A 22,718-nucleotide genomic window follows, 5' to 3' on the forward strand; every position below is an offset into this window, starting at 1 on the left:
CAGTAGAGATTAGTAGTTGGTATGGATGAGCAGACTGAATAGGTCATATGAGGGGGGGGGGGGGGGGAGGAATTCTAGGTGCCCAAAGTTAGGTGCCAGGATAGTGTGCATTAAGCACACATTCTATAAAGGCAGTTCCAAGCAGAACTGTCTTTATAGAATACTAGCTTAAGTCATTTTTGCACCTAATTTTAGGTGCAAACATTTATGCCTGCCAAAGGCTAGTGTAAATGCTTGCACTTAACTACTGTCAGTTAGACACTGAAATGGAAGTATTCTATAATTTTGTGCCTAAATCTTAGATGCACCATCCCCCTCCCTTGGCCACACACCCTTTGGAGCTGTGCAGGGGTGGACTGACCATTCGGGCAACCAGACAGTACCCTAGGGCCCATAGTTTCTCCCTCCCCCGGATGCTGCCACTGCTGCACAATACAACCCCCTGAGACTCAGTGGACCCTCCCCAGTTCCACCTTCAAGGGTCCTGGTGGCAGTGCCGTAGCGAGGGTGGCTGACACCCGGAGTGGGTCACCGCTGCGCACCCCCCCCCCAGGTGCAGCATGGCGCACCCCCTCCCTTGGCACGCACCTCCCCTCGGCGCACGCACCCCCTCGGAACACATTCTTACTGCCATATGAAAGCGGGGGGTGGGTGGGAACGCCGATCCGCCCCGAGTGCACGTCGCTGGGAGCTGTGTCGGCTCCACTGATTCCCTGCTGTCTCTGCCCCAGAACAGGAAGTAACCTGTTCCGGGGCAAAGGGAGCAGGGAACCAGCGGAGCCGACACCCCCCCCCCCCAGAGCATGCACCAGGGGCGGACCGCCCCACCGCCCCCCCTTCCTATGCCACTGCCTAGTGGTCTAGTGGCTTCTATAGGGCAGGAAAGAACAACACTCTTTCCTACTTGCTGCTGCTATTCTGCCCGGTGCCACGCCGCTGTGTTTTAAAAATGCCTGCCGAGACTCCCTGTGGCAGTCTCTTGAGACTGTCGAGCCCCATGAGAGTATCGTGGGAAGTCTCCACACCCATATTGAAAACATGGTGGCGCAGGACAGAATATCAGTAGTGGGCTGGAATGAGTGGGGCTCTTTCCTGCCCCCAAAGAAGCCATTAGACCAGCAGGGCCCTTCAAGGTAGACTGGGGAGGGCCCACTGAGGCTCAGGGGACTGTAGTGTACGGGAGGGAGGCAGAAGCTGCGGGGGTAGGGGGGATGTAGTGTGGAGGGGGGAGGCAGCGCTCAGCGGTCAGGGGGTGCCCAATGACCTTTACTGCCCATGGGCCCAGATCACTGTCACTCAGCCCCTAAAACTGTGTGTGAAAGGAATTATGCACACAGGTTGTAGAATAGGAATGCAGAGCGGATACACATGTGACAATAATCAGTGCAAATTAGTGCTTGTTAAGGCTGGTTATTGATCATTATCAATTTAGCCAAATACTTTAAGTGCATATCTGTGATCTGTGCCCAGCCCAACACTGCAAGCTTACTGTAACTGTGGGCAATCTATACAGAATCTGGGGGATAGTTTTTATCTGCTGTCACTATCTATCGGGCTGATATTAAGCCTGTGGCAGTCAGCGATTTTAAAGCTGCAGAATGCCATGGGCAGAATATGACCTTGACATCCAATACTCGACCTAATCCAGGATCTGGCATTGAAATCTGTGTCTTAGCCGGCCACCAAACATTTTCTGGATGCTGGCTGATATTCAGACCAGTACTCATATAACTGGCTGGTACAGTTAGTACAGCCTTTTCACTTTCCCAACTTTATTGGACACTTCTCCAGTTAGTGGTCTAAAGTTCACCACTAACTGGGTAAATCCTGGCTCCATCAGGACTCTGCCCTTGGACCACCCTGGCATTAACGGGAAAGTGCCTGAGCAATCTCTCTGGATTTTCAGTTCCATTGTCTGGTTATGCACAGCTGAAGATCCGGGAACCACCCGATCAGTGTGATTTAACCAGGCAGGAGTGTCTCCTGCCTGATTAAATCATTTTCAATATCATCCCATATGTTTCTACATTTTGATTTATTGCCAACCCTAGGTTTCTAATTCACAAACATTATTCAAATCTTTGGCTTTTCTTCCATAAAGAAAAAGAATTGCAGGATCTAGTGTGAATTATCTCTCGAGTAATAGGAGATAGGAAATTCAGATTGGGCAATAAACTGCAGTAAAAATGTTATTATGTATATAATGGCAGGACCAATTCAACATCAGTTTCAGACCTGGCCAATTTCAGCCTGGTTCAGATGTGGAGTAGCCTAGTGGTTAGTGCAGTGGACTTTGATCCTGGGGAACTGAGTTCAATTCCCACTGCAGCTCCTTGTGACTCTGAGCAAGTCACTTAACCCTTCATTGCCCCTGGTACAAAATAAGTACCTGAATATATGTAAACCGCTTTGAATGTAGTTGCAAAAACCTCAGAAAGGTGGCATATCAAGTCCCATTTCCCTAGGGAGGCCCATCAATCTTTTTTTTAACCAGCAGACTCAGAGAAAAAAATATTTCAAAATAATTCCATGATCTGCCAAAGTCATCAGCATTTTTCAAGGTTTCTCAAACTATTGGTGGGGTGGCAATGTGGTAAATGTGGTTAGCTTAGCGGGGTTTAAAAAAGGTCTGGCTGGCTTCCTAAAGGAAAAGTCCATAGACCATTATTAAATTGAATTGGGGAAACTCCACTGCTTATTTCTGAGAGAAGCAGCATAAAATGTATTGAACTTTTTCAGGATTTTGCCAGGTATTTGAGACCTGGATTGGCCACTGTTGGAAACAGGAAGCTGGGCTTGATGGACCTTTGGTCTGTCTCAGTGTGGCAATATGTACTTATGTAAGAATCAATCATCTATATACCTACACTGAATCTTTATCAAAATATCAGTGTCTAATCAAGGAAAGCATTCCATGTGGGCATCTTCTTTCCCCAAACTCTTCTCAGGTAATTCCTGATAACACTGTAACCAAACATTGATCCTCTTAATCTACAAGAAGCTTTCTAGCATGTCTCTCCTAATAATTCATTCCCAGCAGAAAGCAGTAGGTCTGCAAGCCTTTGGCTCCATCTGCTGGCAGATGGTCAGCTTCTCCCTAAGAACAGCATAGCAACAGCTTTTGCTAAAAGAAAAAGGTTGCAGAGAATCTGTCACCATTTCATTTTCATGTCATTTTTGTACAAATAATCAGTACTCTGTACTTCTGTAGAGAAGACCCAGGGTTTGACAATGCTATTGGGTGACTCTTAGGCTAGGCAGTCCTTAATAAGCAATAGTTTCATCTTAAAATATACATGTGCTGGGCTGATGGAGGAGGTATAAAATGTATTACTGTGTAGTTTCCTTGGCAAGCAGGGAACAACAAATTTTTATGTTTAGAAGATGTGTAAAGGCTTATTTTACATAGAATGCTGAGATCAGAATTCAGATGTCCAGGTTGGAACATGCTATACTTCTCCAGTATTTTATAATAAGCTATGAGGAATGCAGAGCCTTTTGTAACATGCCTACAAGGAGTGCATGTCTATTTTCCAGCATGCACAGCAGCAGCAACCATTTTACAAATACACACATAGAAAAAAAATAGGTGGTATAAACCCACCAGCTTTCACGTCTAGTTATCTAATTTGACAAACCTAGATGTATAATTGCTGCCAAATAGGTAGTGAGGCTACAGTTTTTTTTTCTTCATTTTGTTTGTGCAAATAAACAGAGGATTAAGTATAATAACTCTCTTACTCCCTCATGTACAGTCCTGATCAAAATGAGCACTTTTTCCAATTCTATTGTGTCTTTGAGCCAGGGGTGTAGCTAGGTGGGGCCACTGGGGCATGGGCCCCTGCAGATTTAGCCCTGGCCCCCCTGCTTTCACGCCCCCCCCCCCCGCTGCTGACCCTCCTCCCCCACTGCGACCCTCCCCTGCCGCCGCCAACCCTCCCCCGCCGCCGCCAGGTACCTTTGCTGGCGGGGGTCCCCAACCCCCGCCAGCAAAGGCACCTGGCGGTGGCGGGGGAGGGTTGGTGGTGGTGGGAGAGGTGGTTGAGATGGGGGAGGGGCGGCGGCACTGGGGGGGCTCAAAAGTGGCAGGGGGATCGGCGGAGCCAAGGGGGGGCTAAAATGTGCCCCCTCACCTCGGGCTCTGGACCCCCCTCCTGCCAAAGTCTGGCTACGCCACTGCTTTGAGCTAGTATAAACACTTATGAGGAAATTTTTTTCTTGTAAATATGCATTCCCTTTGCAAAATGGGGAATAAATGTGCAGATTTGTGTCCTGATCAAGGAACACTCAAATCACTCTGCTACCTTTTGAAATCTCAGTGTTGTATGGATCTTCACGTGTAAATAGCAGCTGTCTGAAATCATCATTTACAGGTGAAGATCCTTCTGATTTAGCCCCCTAGATACCCTTACCATTGCTGAAGGATTGAAAAAAAAGATGCTGTTTTTATTCAGAAGATGAGTGGGCCCAACCTATGACTTGTTGGTAGGTATAAGCTTGACTAAGAACTTGCTATCATGCTTTTATTTAGTAAGCATAAACAATTTGGATTTTGAAACTGAAAATATTACAACCAATAGGTCTTAATGAGGAAATTGGATGGATTTCTTTGACTTGAATGGAACTGTTTGATTTGAAGATTTTTGTATAAAGTTTTGAAATGTTGAATGCCACAGTCACATCATTACCCACTTGAATACAAGTTTTTGTTTTGTTCTGTAATGCAAATGACAACATTATGGAAAACAATAGGCTCCTTGATTGCAGTATGTAATGCGAGTCCCCAAAATCAGAAATTTTGTTGAAACTCAAACTGGGGAATTGTTGAGAAACAAATAGTAAATCTTCTTATGCGGCACACAAAGGAGGATAGGTACTAAGATGTGGTAGTGTCACGGGAGTAACTGTGGTAGCTCAGTACCACAGGTTAGTCACTCTCATGGTACAGGAATAACACTGCTTGTGATCAAACTCACAAATAGCATTATTTTGCCATCCTGGAAGTATCAGGCCTCTAAGCCATGGCCCGATACACCCTGACACTTCCTAAAGGGCTGATGCTTACAATCAGAAGCTGCTGTTCTTCTTCTTCCCTCCACAGTGACACCCCTTCTGCCTGGAAGCCCTCCCAGCATATCCTCCTATCCCTTAGGTTCCCCCCAAAAAAGCATCTCCCCACCCTGCACAGCCTCCAAGTGCACCCTCCCAAAGCACCCCCTCCACCCTCCCTTAAGACCATCTGGGCCTACCTTTCTTGGGGGTCCTTTTACCAAGCTGTAGGAAAAAGGGCCTTACACTAGCAGTGGGGGCCATTTTTCCCACACGCCAGGGCCCTTTGTACCCTCAGCAGGTAAAAAAAAGCCCTCAGCATACATGGCCATGCAACAGAGAGCCCTTACTGCCACCCATTGATGTGGCAATAAGGGCTCCCGCCCTAACTCAGCAGTAACCGGGCAGCAATGCCCGATTACCACCAGGCTATTTCTTGGAGTTTTCTTTTTCCCTCAGAAATGGCACGCACTTGGGATGGGACTGTGGCCGCATTGGGCCAGTCCTGGAAGAGCGAGTGGTTAGTCTGCGTTGGGCTTATTGCCGCTCTGTGAAAGGGCCCCTCAATCCCTTAATTTTCTGGAAATGGGTTCAAACTACCAATCCTCAGGATACACCTAGTCAATCAGGTTTTCAGGATACCCAAAATGAATATGACTGTGATAGATTTGCATACAATGGAGGTAGTACATGTAAATTTACCTCATGTGTATTTATTGTGGATATCCTGAAAGCACGACTGGGTAAGTGTGTCCCAAGGACTGCTTGAGAATCTCGGATCTATACAGTGAGCACCAGTGCCTACTTGCTATGTGTGCTATGCAAAACATGCAGATACTGTATGAACATGAAGACCCACTGCTTTTGAAAATCCAGGACAGAGACCAGGAATCGCTTTGGCCTATAACAAAACTGGGTGCTTTACTTTGACTTTGTGCAAATTGGATGTAGTTGCCAGTTTGCTAGTTGCCATCTTGCTGTGTGATTGCCCTGGCATATCATGCAGACTTACAGCTATACTTACAGACTTAAGAAAGCAAGAGCCAGTAACATTTCTAGAGAGAGTATTAAAAGGTGTAAACTGAAGCAAATATTTCCATACAATACATCCATAACAAAGGCATAGTTTCTTTGTGTTCCAACATGCAGCACTGGAATACATCCTTCTCTGCTGTTGCCATGCATGTTGTCGGAGCTGTAGGAAGGGATTTTGGAGCATGGGATAAGCTGTAAGCTTGACAGTTGCCTTCCCTTTATCATTTCCTTCCTCCTCCAAAATCTCCTCCCCCCCCCCCCCCATTAAAAAAACTTCCATAGCTTTCTGTTACCAAATCTCCAGGGCAGAGGCAGCAGCAGCAGTAGGCTAGACTCCTCCTTCTTAGGTTAGGCTTGGATACCTGCTTCCTTTTCTTTCTGCAAGGATCTATCCTTTGATACCTCCTATTGACTACTGCCTTACACCTTTCTGCAATTTTCTTTACTATATATATCTCCCCATACCTTTCTTTGCTCTTACTCCCTTTCTTTCCTTTGGCTTTCCTCTCTTCCTTTCCTTTTCCTTCTTGCTCACAGTTTCTTGTTTTCTCTTTCCTTTGCCTTGTTCATTTCCTTTTGACCTTTTGCTGTCTCTCTCTCCATTTTCCTTTCGCTTGCCATCTTTTCCCATACTCTTTCCACCTTTCTGCTGTACACAGTTTCCCTTTTTCAGTTGCTTCTTCTGCTTTACTTTCGGTTATAGAGTTACATTCACTCTTTTCCCTATCTTTCCCCACCTTTCTCTTTCTTCTCCCTAACACTTCCTCTCCTCCTCTTTTCTGCTTTCCATATTCCCTTCCCCACTGCTGTTCCTCATCTGGATCCCTTTGCCTTTCTTACTTCTACTCCTAGTCTCCCTTGCTCTTTCTTCTCCTGTTTGTCCATACCGTTTCCCCCATTTTCATACTCCCCTCTTTTTCTCCTCCACCTCCTCCCCTTACCTTCTTTTGTTGCTTCCCCTCTGCTGTCCTACTCTCCCCTTTGCCATCAAAGGTGTATTTAGGAACAGCCAGAGCTGGGGAGGCAGGCAGGACCGGAAAGGCATTTACTATATACAAAGGGTGAATTTAAGACTAGCACCAATGCTGCGTTTAAATGGTTAATTTACAGAAAAGAAAAGGGCTGGAGGTGCATGAAAAACTCATATAAAGCCATAAGAAAAACAAGGAAACTGCTTTACTGTACCTTCATGGTTGAAATGATCAGTGGGATCACTCTCTAGAAAAAAAAATATTCAGCAAAATTCTTAGTGATAAATAGTGAATGAAGAGGATAAACAATTGGACACTGTCCACTTTTAGAAAATAGGGTGGGAAGAAAAGAGAGATAATGGATCTCAAGTAGTAGATTGCCACAAGATAGGATATCACAATTGATATGGAAAATTTCAGCTTTAACCACTGTTTTGTATTACATAAACATTGAACTCACTGGCCATATAGGTTCCTTGATATGACAAAGCAACAACCTCTGGTGGTAACATCATTTCCTTCATGATCCCCACCCTGCTTGGTTTCCCATTGTTAGCTACTGCTCCTTCTGTCTATTCTTTGTCCCCTTTGCAATATTTCCTTTATTGTAATGTTCTTAATTTTCTGTAAACCACATTGTGCCTGCATGAGTGGGAAAATGTGGGATACAAATGAACCATAAATAAATAAATAAATAAAATGCCCTATGATGCCATGCATAGGTGGATTGTTAATAGATAAAGTTGGGCAAAATGCAAATTATTTTGTTTGCAAAGAAATTCTGGATGGGGCCCAGAGTTTTGACCCTGGAAAATTCTGGGACCTACCTGCTAAGGTGCTTTAATGTGCATTATTCATAGCATGGGAAAATGTCAGGCACTGTGCATCAAATGCTCATCAGCTGCATCACATGCAAATAAATGCAAAACAGCTTATTAATATTGATATAGATTAACATAAATCTTAATAAATCTCAGGATCCATGTTAAGCTTTTGAGAGCTAATTACAGCTTAAGAATTAGTTAATTTCCTTGAGAGCATTAAACAGGTTAACATACCTAATGATGCTCCCAGGCCAGTATTATAAATGGGCCATCTAGCCCGAATTAGGAATTACTCTCAAAAAGGTGATCCTCCCAGAGTTCTCTAGCTCTTCAAGCAAAATGCCCTCTCCCCATGGGAGAGGTTCTATGTTGGTTAGCAAACCTTGCCCCCTCAGTAAATCCCATGTTCAGGGGAATAAAGAACGCTAAAAATGCATGTTAAAACACTTTTTAAGGAACTTTAATTAATACGTTCCTTTATTTGTCATTGACTTAAAATAAATAGAAATCAGTGTTAATTACATAAAATGGTGAAGTGTGCTAGTTATGAAACCAGGGCCAGCTCAACCATCAGACCAGGTGGGGCACAAGCTCAAGCCACTGGTTATAAAGGGCATCAAAATCCCCTGCCTCTGATGTCACTTGTTTTAATGGTTAAGCCTTCTCTTTCCCTTCCTCCTGAGGGTCTGGCATCTTTCCCTCCCTCCTTCAGTCCAGCATCTCTGCCCTTCTATCCCCAACCCTCCTGGTCCAGTCTCTCTCTCCTCGTTCTGCATCCCCTCCCTGGAGGTCTGGAATTGCTTTCTCCTCTCTCCCTTCTTCCCTTCCCCCCACCACACACAGTCCTGTAAACTGTATATAAGTTACCAGCAGCAGCAGCCTGAAGACAGGCTGCCTTTACCCAGGCCCTGGGTCTTCCCTCTGTTGTGTCCCACTCACAGGAAATTGCATCAGAAGAGGTGGGTTGCGACAAAGGAAAGGCCCAGGCCTGGGTTAAGGTAGCCTGTATGCAGGCTGCTGCTGCTGCCAGCAACTTGCACACAGTTTACAAGAATAGGAGTGGGGGAGAGGAGAAGGAATGATGCTGGACCTGCTGTGAGTAGGGAGCAGTGTGGGGACAGAGAGACCGGACCAGGGTGGTGGGGAGAGAATGGAAGAGACGTTGGACTGAACGAGGGTCAGAGAGATGCTGAACCTGCTGGGAGTAGGGGGTGGAATCGATGTGAGAAGACACCGATGCAGCAGGAGGGTGGTGGGCCACGGATGCAAGTTAGCTCAGGGCCCCACAATCCCTTGAGCCAGCCCTGTCTGGAGTATTCTCTGCCCAGGTCTCAGGAAATATTTACTCTTGTCTATTTCATCACAAATCCTTGTATTACATTTTATGGTAACTACAGGCCATTGTCTCACCTCAGTAGGGGCAAGGGTAACGAAGGCATTGCTGAAGGGTAATTAACTTTTTATAGTCCAGTGGATTACAATATTCAAAGCAACATGGTATTTACCAGAAGCAGATCATGCCAAATGATTGATTTCTTCAATTGAGTGACCAGAAAACTAGACAAAGGGTATGTGCTGGCTATAATGAATTTGGATTTCAGTAAAGCCTTTAATGCAATTCCTCACAGGAGTCATAAACAAACCTAACAGCCTGGGGACATGTCACAAGGTGGTTAACTGGATAAAAAGTTGGTTGACTTACAGGCAACAGAAGGTAACGGTAAATGACATTCATTTTGAAAAAGAGAGGAGTGCCTCAAGGGCCTGCCCTGGGGCTGATTCTGTTTAGTATCTTCATGAGTGATATAATATAACATAATATACATATTATGTAACATATACATACTATGTATATGTACTGCAGAATGTAACATGCTTACATATAATGTAACATGCATGTGAGAATATAACTGTAAGGCTTACTGCAGAATGTAGCATGCCTATAAGGAGTGCATGTGTATTTCCCAGAATGAACAGCAGCAGCAACCATTTAAAAAACACACACATGGAAAAAAATAGGTGGTATAAACCTAGCATCTTTCACGTCTAGCTGTCCAGTTTGACAAATATGCTACATAAAACATTCTGCAGTAAGCCTTACATGTTATATTCTGCAGTAAACCTTATAGTTCTACACGCATAATAGTGGAAAAAACTGGACATAACCAAGAATTATAAATCACATAAAATAATACATTGTGATAAAACAAATATAACATACAAGTCTAGTACAAACACAATCTAATTTCATAAAACAGATCTAAGGTTTTATTTATTTTGATCACACCTTTTCAATAGTAGCTCAATTAGAAATTCCTGAAACAAATTATGTCTTAATCTGATGCCTAAATTCCTTATAGTCAGTAACAGTTATTTAAAAAGCAGAAATTTCCTTGTCTAATTTTGCAGCCTGAAAGGAGAGCAGTTTTTCCAATTGAGTCGTTTCTTATCCCTTAACGAGGGAAAGGCAAATAGATTGATATTACTAGACGATCTAATAGGAGCTGCAAAAACAAAATGTTCAACTAAATAAAACGGTGCCACTCCATACAATAAACAAAAAAATATAAACATAATTTTTGCTGGCATAGGAAGCCAGTTAATTTTAACATAAAACAATGAAATACTATCTGACTATTTCAATGGATAAATCAAATGAAAAGCTATATTGTGAATTGTTTGTAGTTTTTTCATCAAATGAAGTGGGCAACTGAAATAATATAAGATTACAATAGTCCAAGAGGCTTATCAGCAAAGCCTGCACAATGAGACAAAATTGTTCTTCATAGGAAACAGAGAGTAGGGTTAAAAGGTCAATATTCACAATGGAGAAGGGTAGTTAGTGGGGTCCCTCAGGGATCTGTGCTGGGACCTCTGCTTTTTAACATATTCATAAATGACCTAGAGATGGGGGTAACTAGTGAGGTAATCAAATTTGCTGATGACACAAAGTTATTCAAAGTCGTCAAATCGCGGGAAGATTGTGAAAAATTACAAGAGGACCTTACGAGACTGGGAGACTGGGTGTCTAAATGGCAGATGACATTTAATGTGAACAAGTGCAAAGTGATGCATGTGGGAAAGAGGAACCCAAACTATAACTACGTCATGCAGGGTTCAGCGTTAGGAGTCACGGCCCAAGAAAGGGATGTAGGTGTCATCCATCGTTGATGATACGTTGAAACCTTCTGCTCAATGTGCTGCTGCGGCTAGGAAAGCAAATAGAATGTTGGGTATTATTAGGAAAGGGATGGAAAACAAAAATGAGGATATTATTCTACCATTGTATCGCTCCATGGTGCGACCGCACCTCGAGTATTGTGTTCAATTCTGGTCGCTGCACCTCAAAAAAGATATAGTGGAATTAGAAAAGGTGCAGAGAAGGACGACAAAGATGATACAGGGGATGGGACGACTTTCCTATGAGGAAAGGCTGAAGAGGCTGGGGCTCTTCAGCTTGGAGAAAAGGCGGCTGAAGGGCAGTGGTGTTCCTAGGGGCGCTGACACCCGGGGCGGTCGCAGATGCGCCCCGACCCCTGGGTACAGCGTACCGCCCCCCCGGTGCGGCATGAACCCCCTCATTACCCCCCACCCTGGTGAAAGAACCCCCGGGAGTATTCTTAAGGGGCTGGGGCAGCATCCTATAGACTCCCTCACAGACCTACCAACTTGGATATGGAATGATGTTATCAACTGAGCAGGAGTCCTAAAGGTCCCGGTACAGCTCACAGGACCCCAATTAAGGAGACTACCTTTGAATTCAGAGTCCTTGAATCCCACTACTGCTACCTGCAAACGGTAAGTGATAACCAATTCAAAAGTTGAACTGATAATCTGGTAAACAGAGGACCGATAATCCCATCTGCTCCTTGCAAAAGGATTAGAAAGGAGAACTGTGTTTAACCCCTGCCACCCATGAGGTAGGATTGAGGATTAAGGGAGATGCAGCCTTTTTATCTTGCAAGAAGGGGATGCATTTGATCAACTTCATAAATAACCCATATCTGAAATATAGCTTCAAGTTATGTTACTGATGCCTTTGCCACAGAAGAATGTTTCAATGCCATTGAAATTCATTAAGTAAATGCTGTCTCACAGCATCATATCTGGTGTCAGCTGACTTATTGAGTGGATTTTTGCAAAAGTCTGAACTGCTTATTTGGCCTCCTGGATTTATCCATTCCCAGTTTTGGTCCTGGTTTCTATTCCACAGGGCATGCTCTAGCCAGCTGCCTAATTGAACACATCAACCCAGGATTACAAAAACCTAATTAGAAAACTGAAATGCATTAAAATGATCAAAGTAGACCAGATATTATATAATCTATCAGTTTCAGTGTGGTGACTGTTTTTCATTTACAGTGTCATCTGTTACAAGGCTGTGGATTACTGGGGTGAATTTCCAAATCCACTATGGGAAACCTTCAACTATTCCACTAGCTACAGAGCTTAATAGATACCACTGTATACTGGCGCAGATAAAATGATAAATATTAAGGGATGTGATATTTAATAGAAGTGTGCCTGGGAAAAAAAATCAATTTTGTTCAATTGTCTGTTTCGTTTGCAGCTTTTTCCTTTTTCTTTTGTTTTGTCTTTAAGTGTTTTTATTCTGGTATATTTCCATTATAGTTTCCAACTGCCAAAACATACAAGAAAACACTTGCAGCAATCGATTTCTCCCCCCCCCCCCCCTGGCCGATCATACCCACAAGCCCCCCCCCCCCAATCAAAATCAAAATCCCCTCCTCAACATCTGACTCTTCCCAGCCTTCTCTGATCCCTCCTCCCAAATGTCAGCAGTAACCCCACCAAGATGTCAGCATCAACCTCTCCTCGACCTCTTGGTGTCAACATCACCCCCCAGAACAGATGGCCTGAACCCCCTATTCATCACCTGACTCATTCCTCAACCCACTCATCTCCCAGGAGTCAGCTGGACTGGTTTTTCCTGTTGTTTTGGGTTAAAGATGATATGAAATAACACGGAGAATGCTGTTTACATGTCTTTACTGTAGAAACGAATCTAGATAACTAATATTTAGCTCTTTGAGCTGTACACTGTACAGTGATTGTGTACTGCTGAGACCTATGACTAGGCAGTGCTTATATCAAAGTGTCACTGAATGTTGAGTGTTACAACCATGAAACATCATGTCTCTTCCTGCAAATAGCTATGCCCCCCCAAGCAATTTTAGAGTTAATACACTGTAACAAATGCTCATTGATATCAACGGTACAACTCTAAAATTATAGTTTTGTTTGAAAACAAATTGCCATACTGTTCCTGTTACTAAAAGAATTCTGATTTCAGTGAAAGAGTTTGCTCTTTTAACAGTAAAAAAAAAAAAACATTGTGAGGACAATCGTCATAGAGAATCTGGTTGTGTTAATAATAATTAATGCTGCTAAACTGCATCTTATGAATACTGCTCTTCCCAGTTTAATGTGGTAAAAAGTATCTATGTTCTATAGGGTCCCTTTTACTAAAGTGCAATAAGAGCTACTGCATACAGCTATGGTAACTTTCCTGACTAAGGAATGAGTTAGCATGCATAAATCCGCATGGATAGTGATTTTATTTATTTATTTATTTGTTTGTTTGTTACATTTGTATTCCACATTTTCCCACCTTATTTGCAGGCTCAATGTGGCTTACAGAGTACCGGAGAGGCTTTGAAGTCTCCGGTGAACAAATACAAGTTAATGTTGTGATGGGACAGAGTTCACGTAGCACTGTCACATTAGCATACAACGGAATAGTTGAGTAATGTCCATTACATACTTGAGTTTTGTTGTGTAGCAGAATTCAGGCATTTAAGTTGGGTCGGTAAGGTATGCGTTTTGGAACAGGTTAGTCTTTAGTGATTTCTGGAAGTTTAGGTAGTTGTACGTCATTTTCAAGGCTTTTGGTAATGCATTCCATAATTGCGTGCTTATGTAGGAGAAACTGGATGCGTAGAATGATTTGTATTTAAGACCTTTGCAGCTTGGGTAGTGAAGATTTAGGAATGTTCGTGTTGATTCGGATATGTTTCTGGTTGGTAAGTCGATCAGGTCTGTCATGTATCCCGGGGCCTCATCATAGATGATTTTTGTGAACCAGGGTGCAGACTTTGAAAGCAATGCGTTTTTGATTGGGAGCCAGTGTAGCTTTTCGCGGAGGGGTTTTAGAACAGGGTGTCTGAATTTAGAGAGTAAGAAGGCATCTATTTCTAGCCTATCCCATCAAGACACGTGGAGGGGCATTTTCAATATGATGTCCAAATCCAAATGTAGATGATTTGCTGAAAACATCTAAAATTCTCATCCGAACCGGAAAAAATGTCTCTATTTTTGTTTCGAAAATTGCTATTTTCCAGACATTTTTGTGCTCAGTTCATATTTCTTTCCAGCAGAGCAGAGGAGCAGCCTAGTGCTCAGTGCAGTGGACTTCACATAAAGGGACCCAGGTATGAATCCCACCTTATTTTGTATTGTGAGCCCTCCAGAAACACCTAAAAACCTACTGTACCTAACTGTAAACCACTACAAAAGCCATCAGGTCTTCAGGTATCTCCTATATGTAGGTACCGTTAGTATTTTGTGGGTTTTGGAAGGCTCACAATTTCCACCACAAGTGTATTAGATAGAGTGGGATATGGATCTGGGTCCCTTTCTCTACAGTCCATTGCACTGACCACTAGCCTACTTCTGGGACCAGCTTGTTGCTCTAATAGCAATGGCCATAATATTTGAAGCTGTCACTGTCACATCTTTGGAAGGTGGCCAGTGAACACTGGGAGATTAATCCCTCCAGTGGTCAGTTAGGCACCTTTTTGTAACTTAGTCATGAATGAAACCCTAGTTTTTGCCCTAGACATTTTTATCGTTCCATTATTCCTCAAAAATGCCCATATTTTGGGCCCTCCCAAATCAAACCCAAAATACACCCCCTTGCGATATAGATGAACTGTAGAAAAAACCATCTCAAATCTGAGTTTCGAAAATCACGGCATGGATGCTTTCCCATGGTAAATGTCCACCTGTCGCTTTATGCCACTTTTGAGATGTTTGTCTCTTTTGGAAAATGAGTGCCATAGACACCTATTTTATAAACCAAATAGGCATTATATCAAGTACAAATAAATGACAATACACTAAATTAAGCTGCAGACACCTACAGAGGTGTTGTATAAAAGTATGCGCTGTTGTATGATTGCACATACTTTTATGAGCACAACCCTGGGGTAATTTTAGAAAAGCTGTTTTATGCTTGGAAAAGTTTATAAAATTGTCTCATAATTCCATATCCTGCAATGAGGTGGAACATGAGTGTGGAATGACCCTTGAAGTTATCATATGGTAGCTTACCATATGCTGCAAGCAGAAAGGAACTAGGGATAGACAATGCTCTTCCATACGCCAAAAGAAAATTATTGAAAAAGCACCACATATACTGAGACCTGACATAGGACCGTGTTTCGGCTGGAGGAGCCGCCTACCTCAGGGGTCACACAATCTGTTGAATATGAGGATAGTGTCTCATTGGAGCGAAGGTGCATAAGAGTGGTAGAGATTGATAATGGCACAACAAATGTAGATGTCCTGAACACAGAAGTGGAGTCCTAAAGCATGGGAGAAACTGGGTCTCAGAAAATGTGGAGCTTTTTCAACAAATTTTCTATTGGCGTTTGAAGAACATTGTTCATCCCTACTTCCTTTCTGCTTGTGGCTTCCTGTGTAGGGATGTCTTTTCTGGCTTCTTCTTTGAATTGTAGCTTACCACCTGCAGTCACCAATGTAGATAGGGGGTAATTCTCAAAAGCTTGCTTACAGTTGGATGATGCACGCTAAGCACTGATTCTATAACAGCAATTGTGCATGTAATCCCGACAGTCAAATGGCTGGTGTAAATGTTCATGCCTATCTGTAGGCAGTTAGGCACATAACTACATGTATTCTATAACCAATGCATATAACTAGTAGGCACGCCCCTAATTCATCCATGGCCCTTTCAGGTCCACTCCCCCTCTTGCAGTTGGGCGCTCTGGAATTTGTGCATATGGTTATAGAATACCAACTAGGGCAGCTACGCATATAACTGCAAATTACCATCAATTAGCACAATTAACTCCAATTATAGCTAATAATTGGTTGTGAATTCCAATTAGCAGGTTCGCTAATTGCGTTATATGTGTAATTGACCCTTTCTATAAATTGCACATGCAACTTTGCAGACTAGTTGCAATGTTGGTGACGCAAATTTATAGAATTAGATGAACAATGTAAATGCATTTGCTGCCTTCTGGGTAGGAGGCAGTAAGTGCATCTGTGATGTCACTGCATTTACCATGCAGTAAAGGATCTTTATACAGTATGCAGTAACTATATGGGAAGATGGTGGCAAAACCCCCAACAGTTACTGTAGAGGCTTTGCACTTACTAAGCATTAATTTTTGCAATCATTGTGTGAATAGGTAACAAATTTTACTTTAGGTTGCTTTGAAAAAAGGCATAGTTAGGGTAGGGAGCTGAAATGTAGGGATTCCATTTTGAAATTTCTGTGTATTCTTTGCATCCATGGGATAGCAGTGTAAAATCAATGGGTACAAATCCTTACAGCCTCAGATTTTTCCAGAAGAGTTTCCTTTTGAAAATTAGCTTACAAGCTATACCCAGAGACCTGCAAATTCCCTGATTTCCAAATTGCACCATTCTGGGAGAGGGAATCATCTATAGTACAGGTACAAAAATAATTGTTTCCAGTTATGTTTTTATATTTCTATACCACCCGTTCACTAGTAGCTCAGGAGATTTGCTTTTAGGAAATCAACAAGATAGCTGGATAGTAGAGTGACATCTTTTAAAAGGCAAGCCAAATATTTTACAATGAAAGTTTTAACACATCACGAGCCAGATTCTGTAAATAGCGTCTAAAAAATAGATGTGTCTAAAAATAATGCTTCTCAAATGCCAATTTATAATTGATGTATTTATATGGGAGACTTGTAACACAGCACCCTCTTCCTTCCCAGTATATTGATAACAACTGAAGCTTAGTAATCAGTCCAACTTTGTAATATCACCAAATCTTTGACCAATAATTTCTAATCCTTTTAAATGATATTTTCAATTTCCTTGGTGACCTCATTGGTGCCCCTTGTTTATGTCTTCACACTTATGGCAAGATTATGGGTAGCCACATCCTCATCGGTACACCCAATTTAGGATTTTAATTTTTTCTTAATTTATTCTTAATTTTACTTTGAAAATATTAGATTGAGATTGTACTTATCTTTTATAAACACTGGGCACAGTTTATAGAACAGAGCATTGAGCCTAGGAATGTGCCTACTTTTAAGGGGCTTCCATTTATACCACTGAAGACCTGGTGTAAATACCCATGCCTAAATGTAGGTGTGTTCCCCAAATTTGAAGAATGTCTCCGACACATCCACACTCACCCAATGGCCACGCCCCCTTTTCAGCTACATTATTGCTAATCAGTGCTGCTAATTGGTTGATGTCAGCCAATTATCACTGATTGGCTTGTGACTCAGTTAGGGTGTGTATGTAAATTAGGCACATGCCCAATTTAATGCACGCAATTCGCCACGCCTTATATAGAATCCGGGGACAAGAAGGTAATTCTATAAAGTTGCATAACAATTTTTTCCACCCAATGGTTCATGCTGATTGCCAGTTCTATAATGAGACCTTGGTGCCAAGACTCTGTTATAGCATAATGGCACAGGCCACCATTGGTGCTCCTGGTGCACCTGTTGGCGTGTTAATGCACCAAGGCATGTGTAACTTATAAGATTCTTTAAAATACATGTATCAATTGGCACCCCTGCCCATATTTCATCCATGCTCTATGCATTGGCATGCCTCCCAGCACTTACACGCCAAACTAGTTATGTGTGACTTTACAGAATGGTGCTTAGCGCACTTACACGCCTGTCAATTTCCTTAGTGGCATGTTGCTGTAGATACAAATTTATATAGGATTGCTTCAAATTTCTCATCTCTACTTTGGTTATTTTAATTTTTGCTCCTTGGTCCAACAGTCTCCTCTTTGGACTTGAATTTCAACAGCACCTGGCTTCTCTTGGGTGAACCTGGTCATACGCTTTCATTTGCAGCTAGCAAAGGTCTTTCCTATCTATCTATCTATCTATCTATCTATCTATCTATCTATCTATCTACTTAACATTTCTATAGAGCTACAAGGCATACGCAGCGCTGTACACCATACACAGAAGTTAGTCCCTGCTCAAAGAGCTTACAATCTAGATAAGACAGGTAAACAGACAGAACAATTAAGTGTAAAGGGAATAAAGAGAGATGAGGATAAAGGACAGGGTAAGTGAGTTAGGAGTCAAAAGCAGTGGTAAAGAGGTGGCTTTTGAGTTTGGACTTGAAAATGGCTAAAGACGGGGCTAGACATTCAGGCTCGGGAAATCTATTCCAGGCGTGAGGTGCAGCGAGATAAAAGGAACGGAATCTCAAATTAGCAGTAGAGGAGGAAGGGATGGATAAGAGAGATTTATCAACAGAATGGAGTACTCGAGGGGGAACATAGGAGGAGACAAGAGTGGAGAGGTACTGGGGAGCGGCAGAGTGAATGCACTTATAGGTCAATAGGTCATTGTATATACCTTATCCAGCTTCTATCACACTTCTCAACTAAAAGCTACAATCTACAGTGCCTTCCATGATATGCAAATTTCACCCTTCATTGTATAACTTGGCACCTAAATTTAAGTGCCATTTGCATGCTTATATTATAGAATACTAGAACTTATTCAGGTAAGTGTACACTTGCGCCAGTAGCATAGCCAGGGATTTTTTTTAGAGGGGGTACATCTCCTTTGCACCCTCTATCACCCACAGGTGCCCCCGTCTTCCACATGCCCCCATTTCCCATGCCCCCGCCCCCCTCCGGTACCTTAAAACCATCTCTGCTGCATTCTTTACAAGGGCAACGGCAACTACACTCATAGGCGGCCTGTGGCCTGCACTGGAACATCCTTTCTGAATCGTCCTGCCCTTCACAAAACAGGAATTTGTGTCAGAAGGGGTGGAATGGTTCAGAGAGCAAGTCCTGGCACATATCGCAGGAAGCCTATGAGTGTCACTGCCGCTGCCCAGGCAAAGACTGCAGTAGAGATAATTTTAAGGTAAGGGCGGGGGCCAGGTCTGATAGGGGTGTGTATGCAACACACGCACCTTGTATGAATATGCCACTGACTTGCACACATAAGTTCTAGGTACATGCTCAGTACTATTCTATAAATGATGTGTGCAATTTTCTTAGAACGTAACTGCAAGAGGGTGTTCACAGAGGAGGAGCATGGGAAGGGCATGGGTGGGACCAAGAATTGCGCGTTAAACTTACAAAATTCTATAACTTATGCTCTAATGTGCAGCACTTAGGCACATGCATTTATATCTGATATTAATTTGGCATATGTGGGTGTGCCTAAATGTAGGCTCATAGATGCCAACTTACACTAGTACTCTCTAATGCCCAGATGCTGTTATAGAATTAGCACTTACCACACTACTACTAATCATATCTATAGTGCTACTAGACATATGCAGCATGATACACATTATATACAGGTACTTTCTCTGTCCCTAGGGGGCTTACAATTTAAGTTTTTTTTGTACATGGGGCAACAGAGGGTTAAGTGACTTGCCCAAGGTCACAAGGTGCTACAGTGGGAATCAAACCCAGGTTGCTAAGATCAAAGTCCGCTGCACTAACCATTAGGCTACTCCTCCACTCATCTAAGTGCCTATGTTGTGGCACCCATTCTAGAATTGTCCCCTAGTCATGTTCAAATCTGGCTATAAGTGTGACTGCCTTCCCCTAGGTATTGTGAGCACTACTTTCAGCAACCTATCTAGTCCAAGGAAACCAGTGGCCCACCTATTCTTGCCTCAGGCCCACCCAGTCAGCAGCCCAAGAGGCCCCCCCTAAAACTCATCAGTGGTGGCGCCTCACTATTCTCTCTCTTTCTTTTCCACTTGTGGACTGGCATCTGCCCGTCTCTCTCTGGAACCCCCACACCTGGTCTACCTCAGAGCTACTGCTGGCAGCAATTCCTATAGGCATCCTGTGCCGGCCCTACAGGCTTCTGTCTATCATGTCCTGCCATCAATGATGTCACTTCTTGTTTCTTTGGCGGGGACGTGGTAGAGAGAAGCCTGCAGGGCTGGCGCAGGTTGCCTATAGGAATTGAGACAGGCTATGGTTCTGAGGTAGAACCGGGGGAGGGGGTTCAGAGAGAAACGGGCAGACGTCGGTTCATTAAAAAAAACACTATATGGTATGTATGTACAGGGGTAGGAGTGGGGGTGGGAAGGACCCACCCAGGCTAACTCTGGGCCCACCCAAAATGGCAGGTCTGTCTACGCCCCTGCAAAACAGAAGCTAGTTCTATTAATGCAATCCAGTTCTCCCGTGTAACAGCAAGCAGTACTACCATTATGCTACCAGGCTGGACCTGTTAGTCTTTCTTTTTAATGAATTTTGTGTTTGACAGGCTGCTGTTCTGCTTTATAAAGCCTGCTAATTAGGTGATATTAATTTCACTGTAATATGTTCCTTATTAAATGTTAAAAGGTCATCATACTTTTCTAATGGAATAAACTGTCATTCATTGCTGCACCATTTGCATTTCTGCAGTGGTTTCACACTGTAAAAGTGTTAATTCTATCATGGGAAATATTTGTATGGCAGGTAACATTGTTCCTTGAAGTTATCTACTCACCACTGTGCTTTTAATTGATTTAGAATTCTTTAAGTGAGGGGAAATGAAAGGAACAATATTCCCTTTCTCTCTTTTACTTTGTTCCGTAAGTACCAGTCTCTTATGGAACTCAGAATCTTCAGTTCATATTCATCCAAGTGGATGGTTTCCCTTAATCTCTAGTTTTTGGATGGATGGTGCCATCTAATGCTAATGCCTGGTAATGATTCTGCATGTTGATTTCCTCAGGACCTCACTTGCCTATATCGTCTCAGTTGCACATCTTGCTATCACTAACAACTGTGGACACAAAATTAAAAAACAACCAAAAATGATTAGTATGAGGCACATAGAAATGCCTTTGCTGTTAACATCAGCAGATGGTACTGGGTGCCTTACATTATCTCCCTAATTCTATACAGTACGCCAAAATTCAGGCGACAATTCAGCATGTAACTTCCATGCTACAATGGCAGTTATGCACCAAAACAGTGGTGTAATGACAGGTACAAACGTAAGATGCTATTTTGTAAGTTGGGATTACCGCACTCTAACCCAGAACTACCACCGGCCCAACATGGCTGCCAGTGGTAGTTCCGCCTTGAGTGCACATCGTTTCTGGCGCACCAGAAATTTTTTTAATAGCGCAGCGCTAACCTGGCAGTAATCAGGCATTACTGCGTGCTGCCCAGTTACTGCCGGGTTACCATAGGAGCCCTTACCGCCACCTCAATAAGTGGCGGTGATCCCCCCCCCCATATGGCCAGGTGGTAAGAGTAATCTTACCGCACTGCCATTTTTTTAGGGGCTTTTTACCTGCTGTGGTAAAAAGGCCCTGGCGCACAGTAAAAATAGCCCCAGCCGCTACCAAAGAGCCCTTTTTCCTGCGTCTTAGTAAAAAGGACTCCTTGGTGCCTAAGTGCTCTAGTGTGTAACTGCAAGGGGTGGGGTGTTCACATTGGTGGATCATGGGTGATCCAACCATTCTAGTGCGCGCTTTATAGAACAGGGCAGCTACACTAGCATGCTGCTGCATTTAATCATGAACATTTACACCTACCATAAAGCAGGCATAAGCATTTGCACCAAAATTTAGGAACATCGGGCCTGATATTTAGCCAGCAGCCCTTTTGCTGTCTGCTGCCAGCGTTAAACCTGGATATTCAATGCCGGGGCCATTTCCAGCGACCAGCATTGTCTATCCGGGATTTTTTAATCACTAAAAGGTTAACCGACTAAGCTGATAGTCAGTGCTAACTGGTTAACCTTTTAGCAGTTAAAAAATAGGCTCGCTATTTATGTGGCCTATTTTAACCACTGAACAATGACTATGGGCTGTTGCCAATTAGTGCTAATTATTGCCGATTGTAGCCTATTATTGCTTGTTAACAGCAATTATCAGCTCATTATGGTTCATGGTTTACTTTATTTGATAAACTGCCTTTCCTTTAGCAATAACAAGGCGGTGTAGAATAAAAACATAATACAGGAATAGAACGCCGTTAATTTGAGAGAGACAGAAAATAGACACAATGTATAGTGTAAATAAAGGATAAGGAGCGGGGCCCTATTAAGAACATAAGGACGTAAGAATAGCCATATTGGGTCAGACCAATGGTTCATTTAGCCCAGTATCCTGCTTCCAGCAGTGGCCAATCCAGGTCACAAGTACCTAGCAGAAACCCAATTACAGGGCCATGCCAAGGGTCTGTGGCGCCTCCCTGCAGAAGATCAGTTGGCGCCCCCAGCGCCCCCCGCAGACGAACAGTTGGCGCGTGCGCGCCCCTCCCCCCTGTGAAAATGATCGCTGCCCTCCCATCCACGCTCCTCTCTCCCTTGCCCTCCCGTTCCCATGTCCCAACTGCCCGCCCTCTTCTCCCCCCCAAGATCCCTTTTAAATTTACCTCCGTCCAGCAGCGAAGGCGCAGCATCAGTGAAGGAGGTGGTGCTCCCGACGTCTCTACTAGTCTTCCCTTCACTCAATGTCCCGCCTTCTTCTGATGTCATTTTCTTGACGTCAGAAGAAGGCGGAACACTGAGCGAAGGGAAGACTAGTAGAGACGTCGGGAACGCCGTCTCCTTCACTGACGCTGCGC

General features: G+C 43.3%; 1 protein-coding gene across 2 annotated transcripts in view; it reads right to left on the reverse strand.

The window, feature by feature from the left end:
* The window catches only part of LSAMP (limbic system associated membrane protein), a 1,187,184-nt gene that overhangs the window by 35,198 nt on the left and 1,129,268 nt on the right, over positions 1–22,718 (reverse strand). Inside the window, exon 7 of one of the 2 annotated variants that reach the window (XM_030203920.1) lies at positions 7,270–7,302. The exons of the other annotated variant lie outside the window; for it this stretch is intronic. Within the exon in view, the coding sequence (XP_030059780.1) occupies positions 7,270–7,302 (33 nt within the window). The remainder of the gene's footprint in view (positions 1–7,269; positions 7,303–22,718) is intronic. 2 annotated transcript variants of the gene reach the window in all.

This window comes from Microcaecilia unicolor, chromosome 5 (assembly GCF_901765095.1).
Source record: "Microcaecilia unicolor chromosome 5, aMicUni1.1, whole genome shotgun sequence".
Classification (NCBI taxonomy): Eukaryota; Metazoa; Chordata; class Amphibia; order Gymnophiona; family Siphonopidae; genus Microcaecilia; species Microcaecilia unicolor.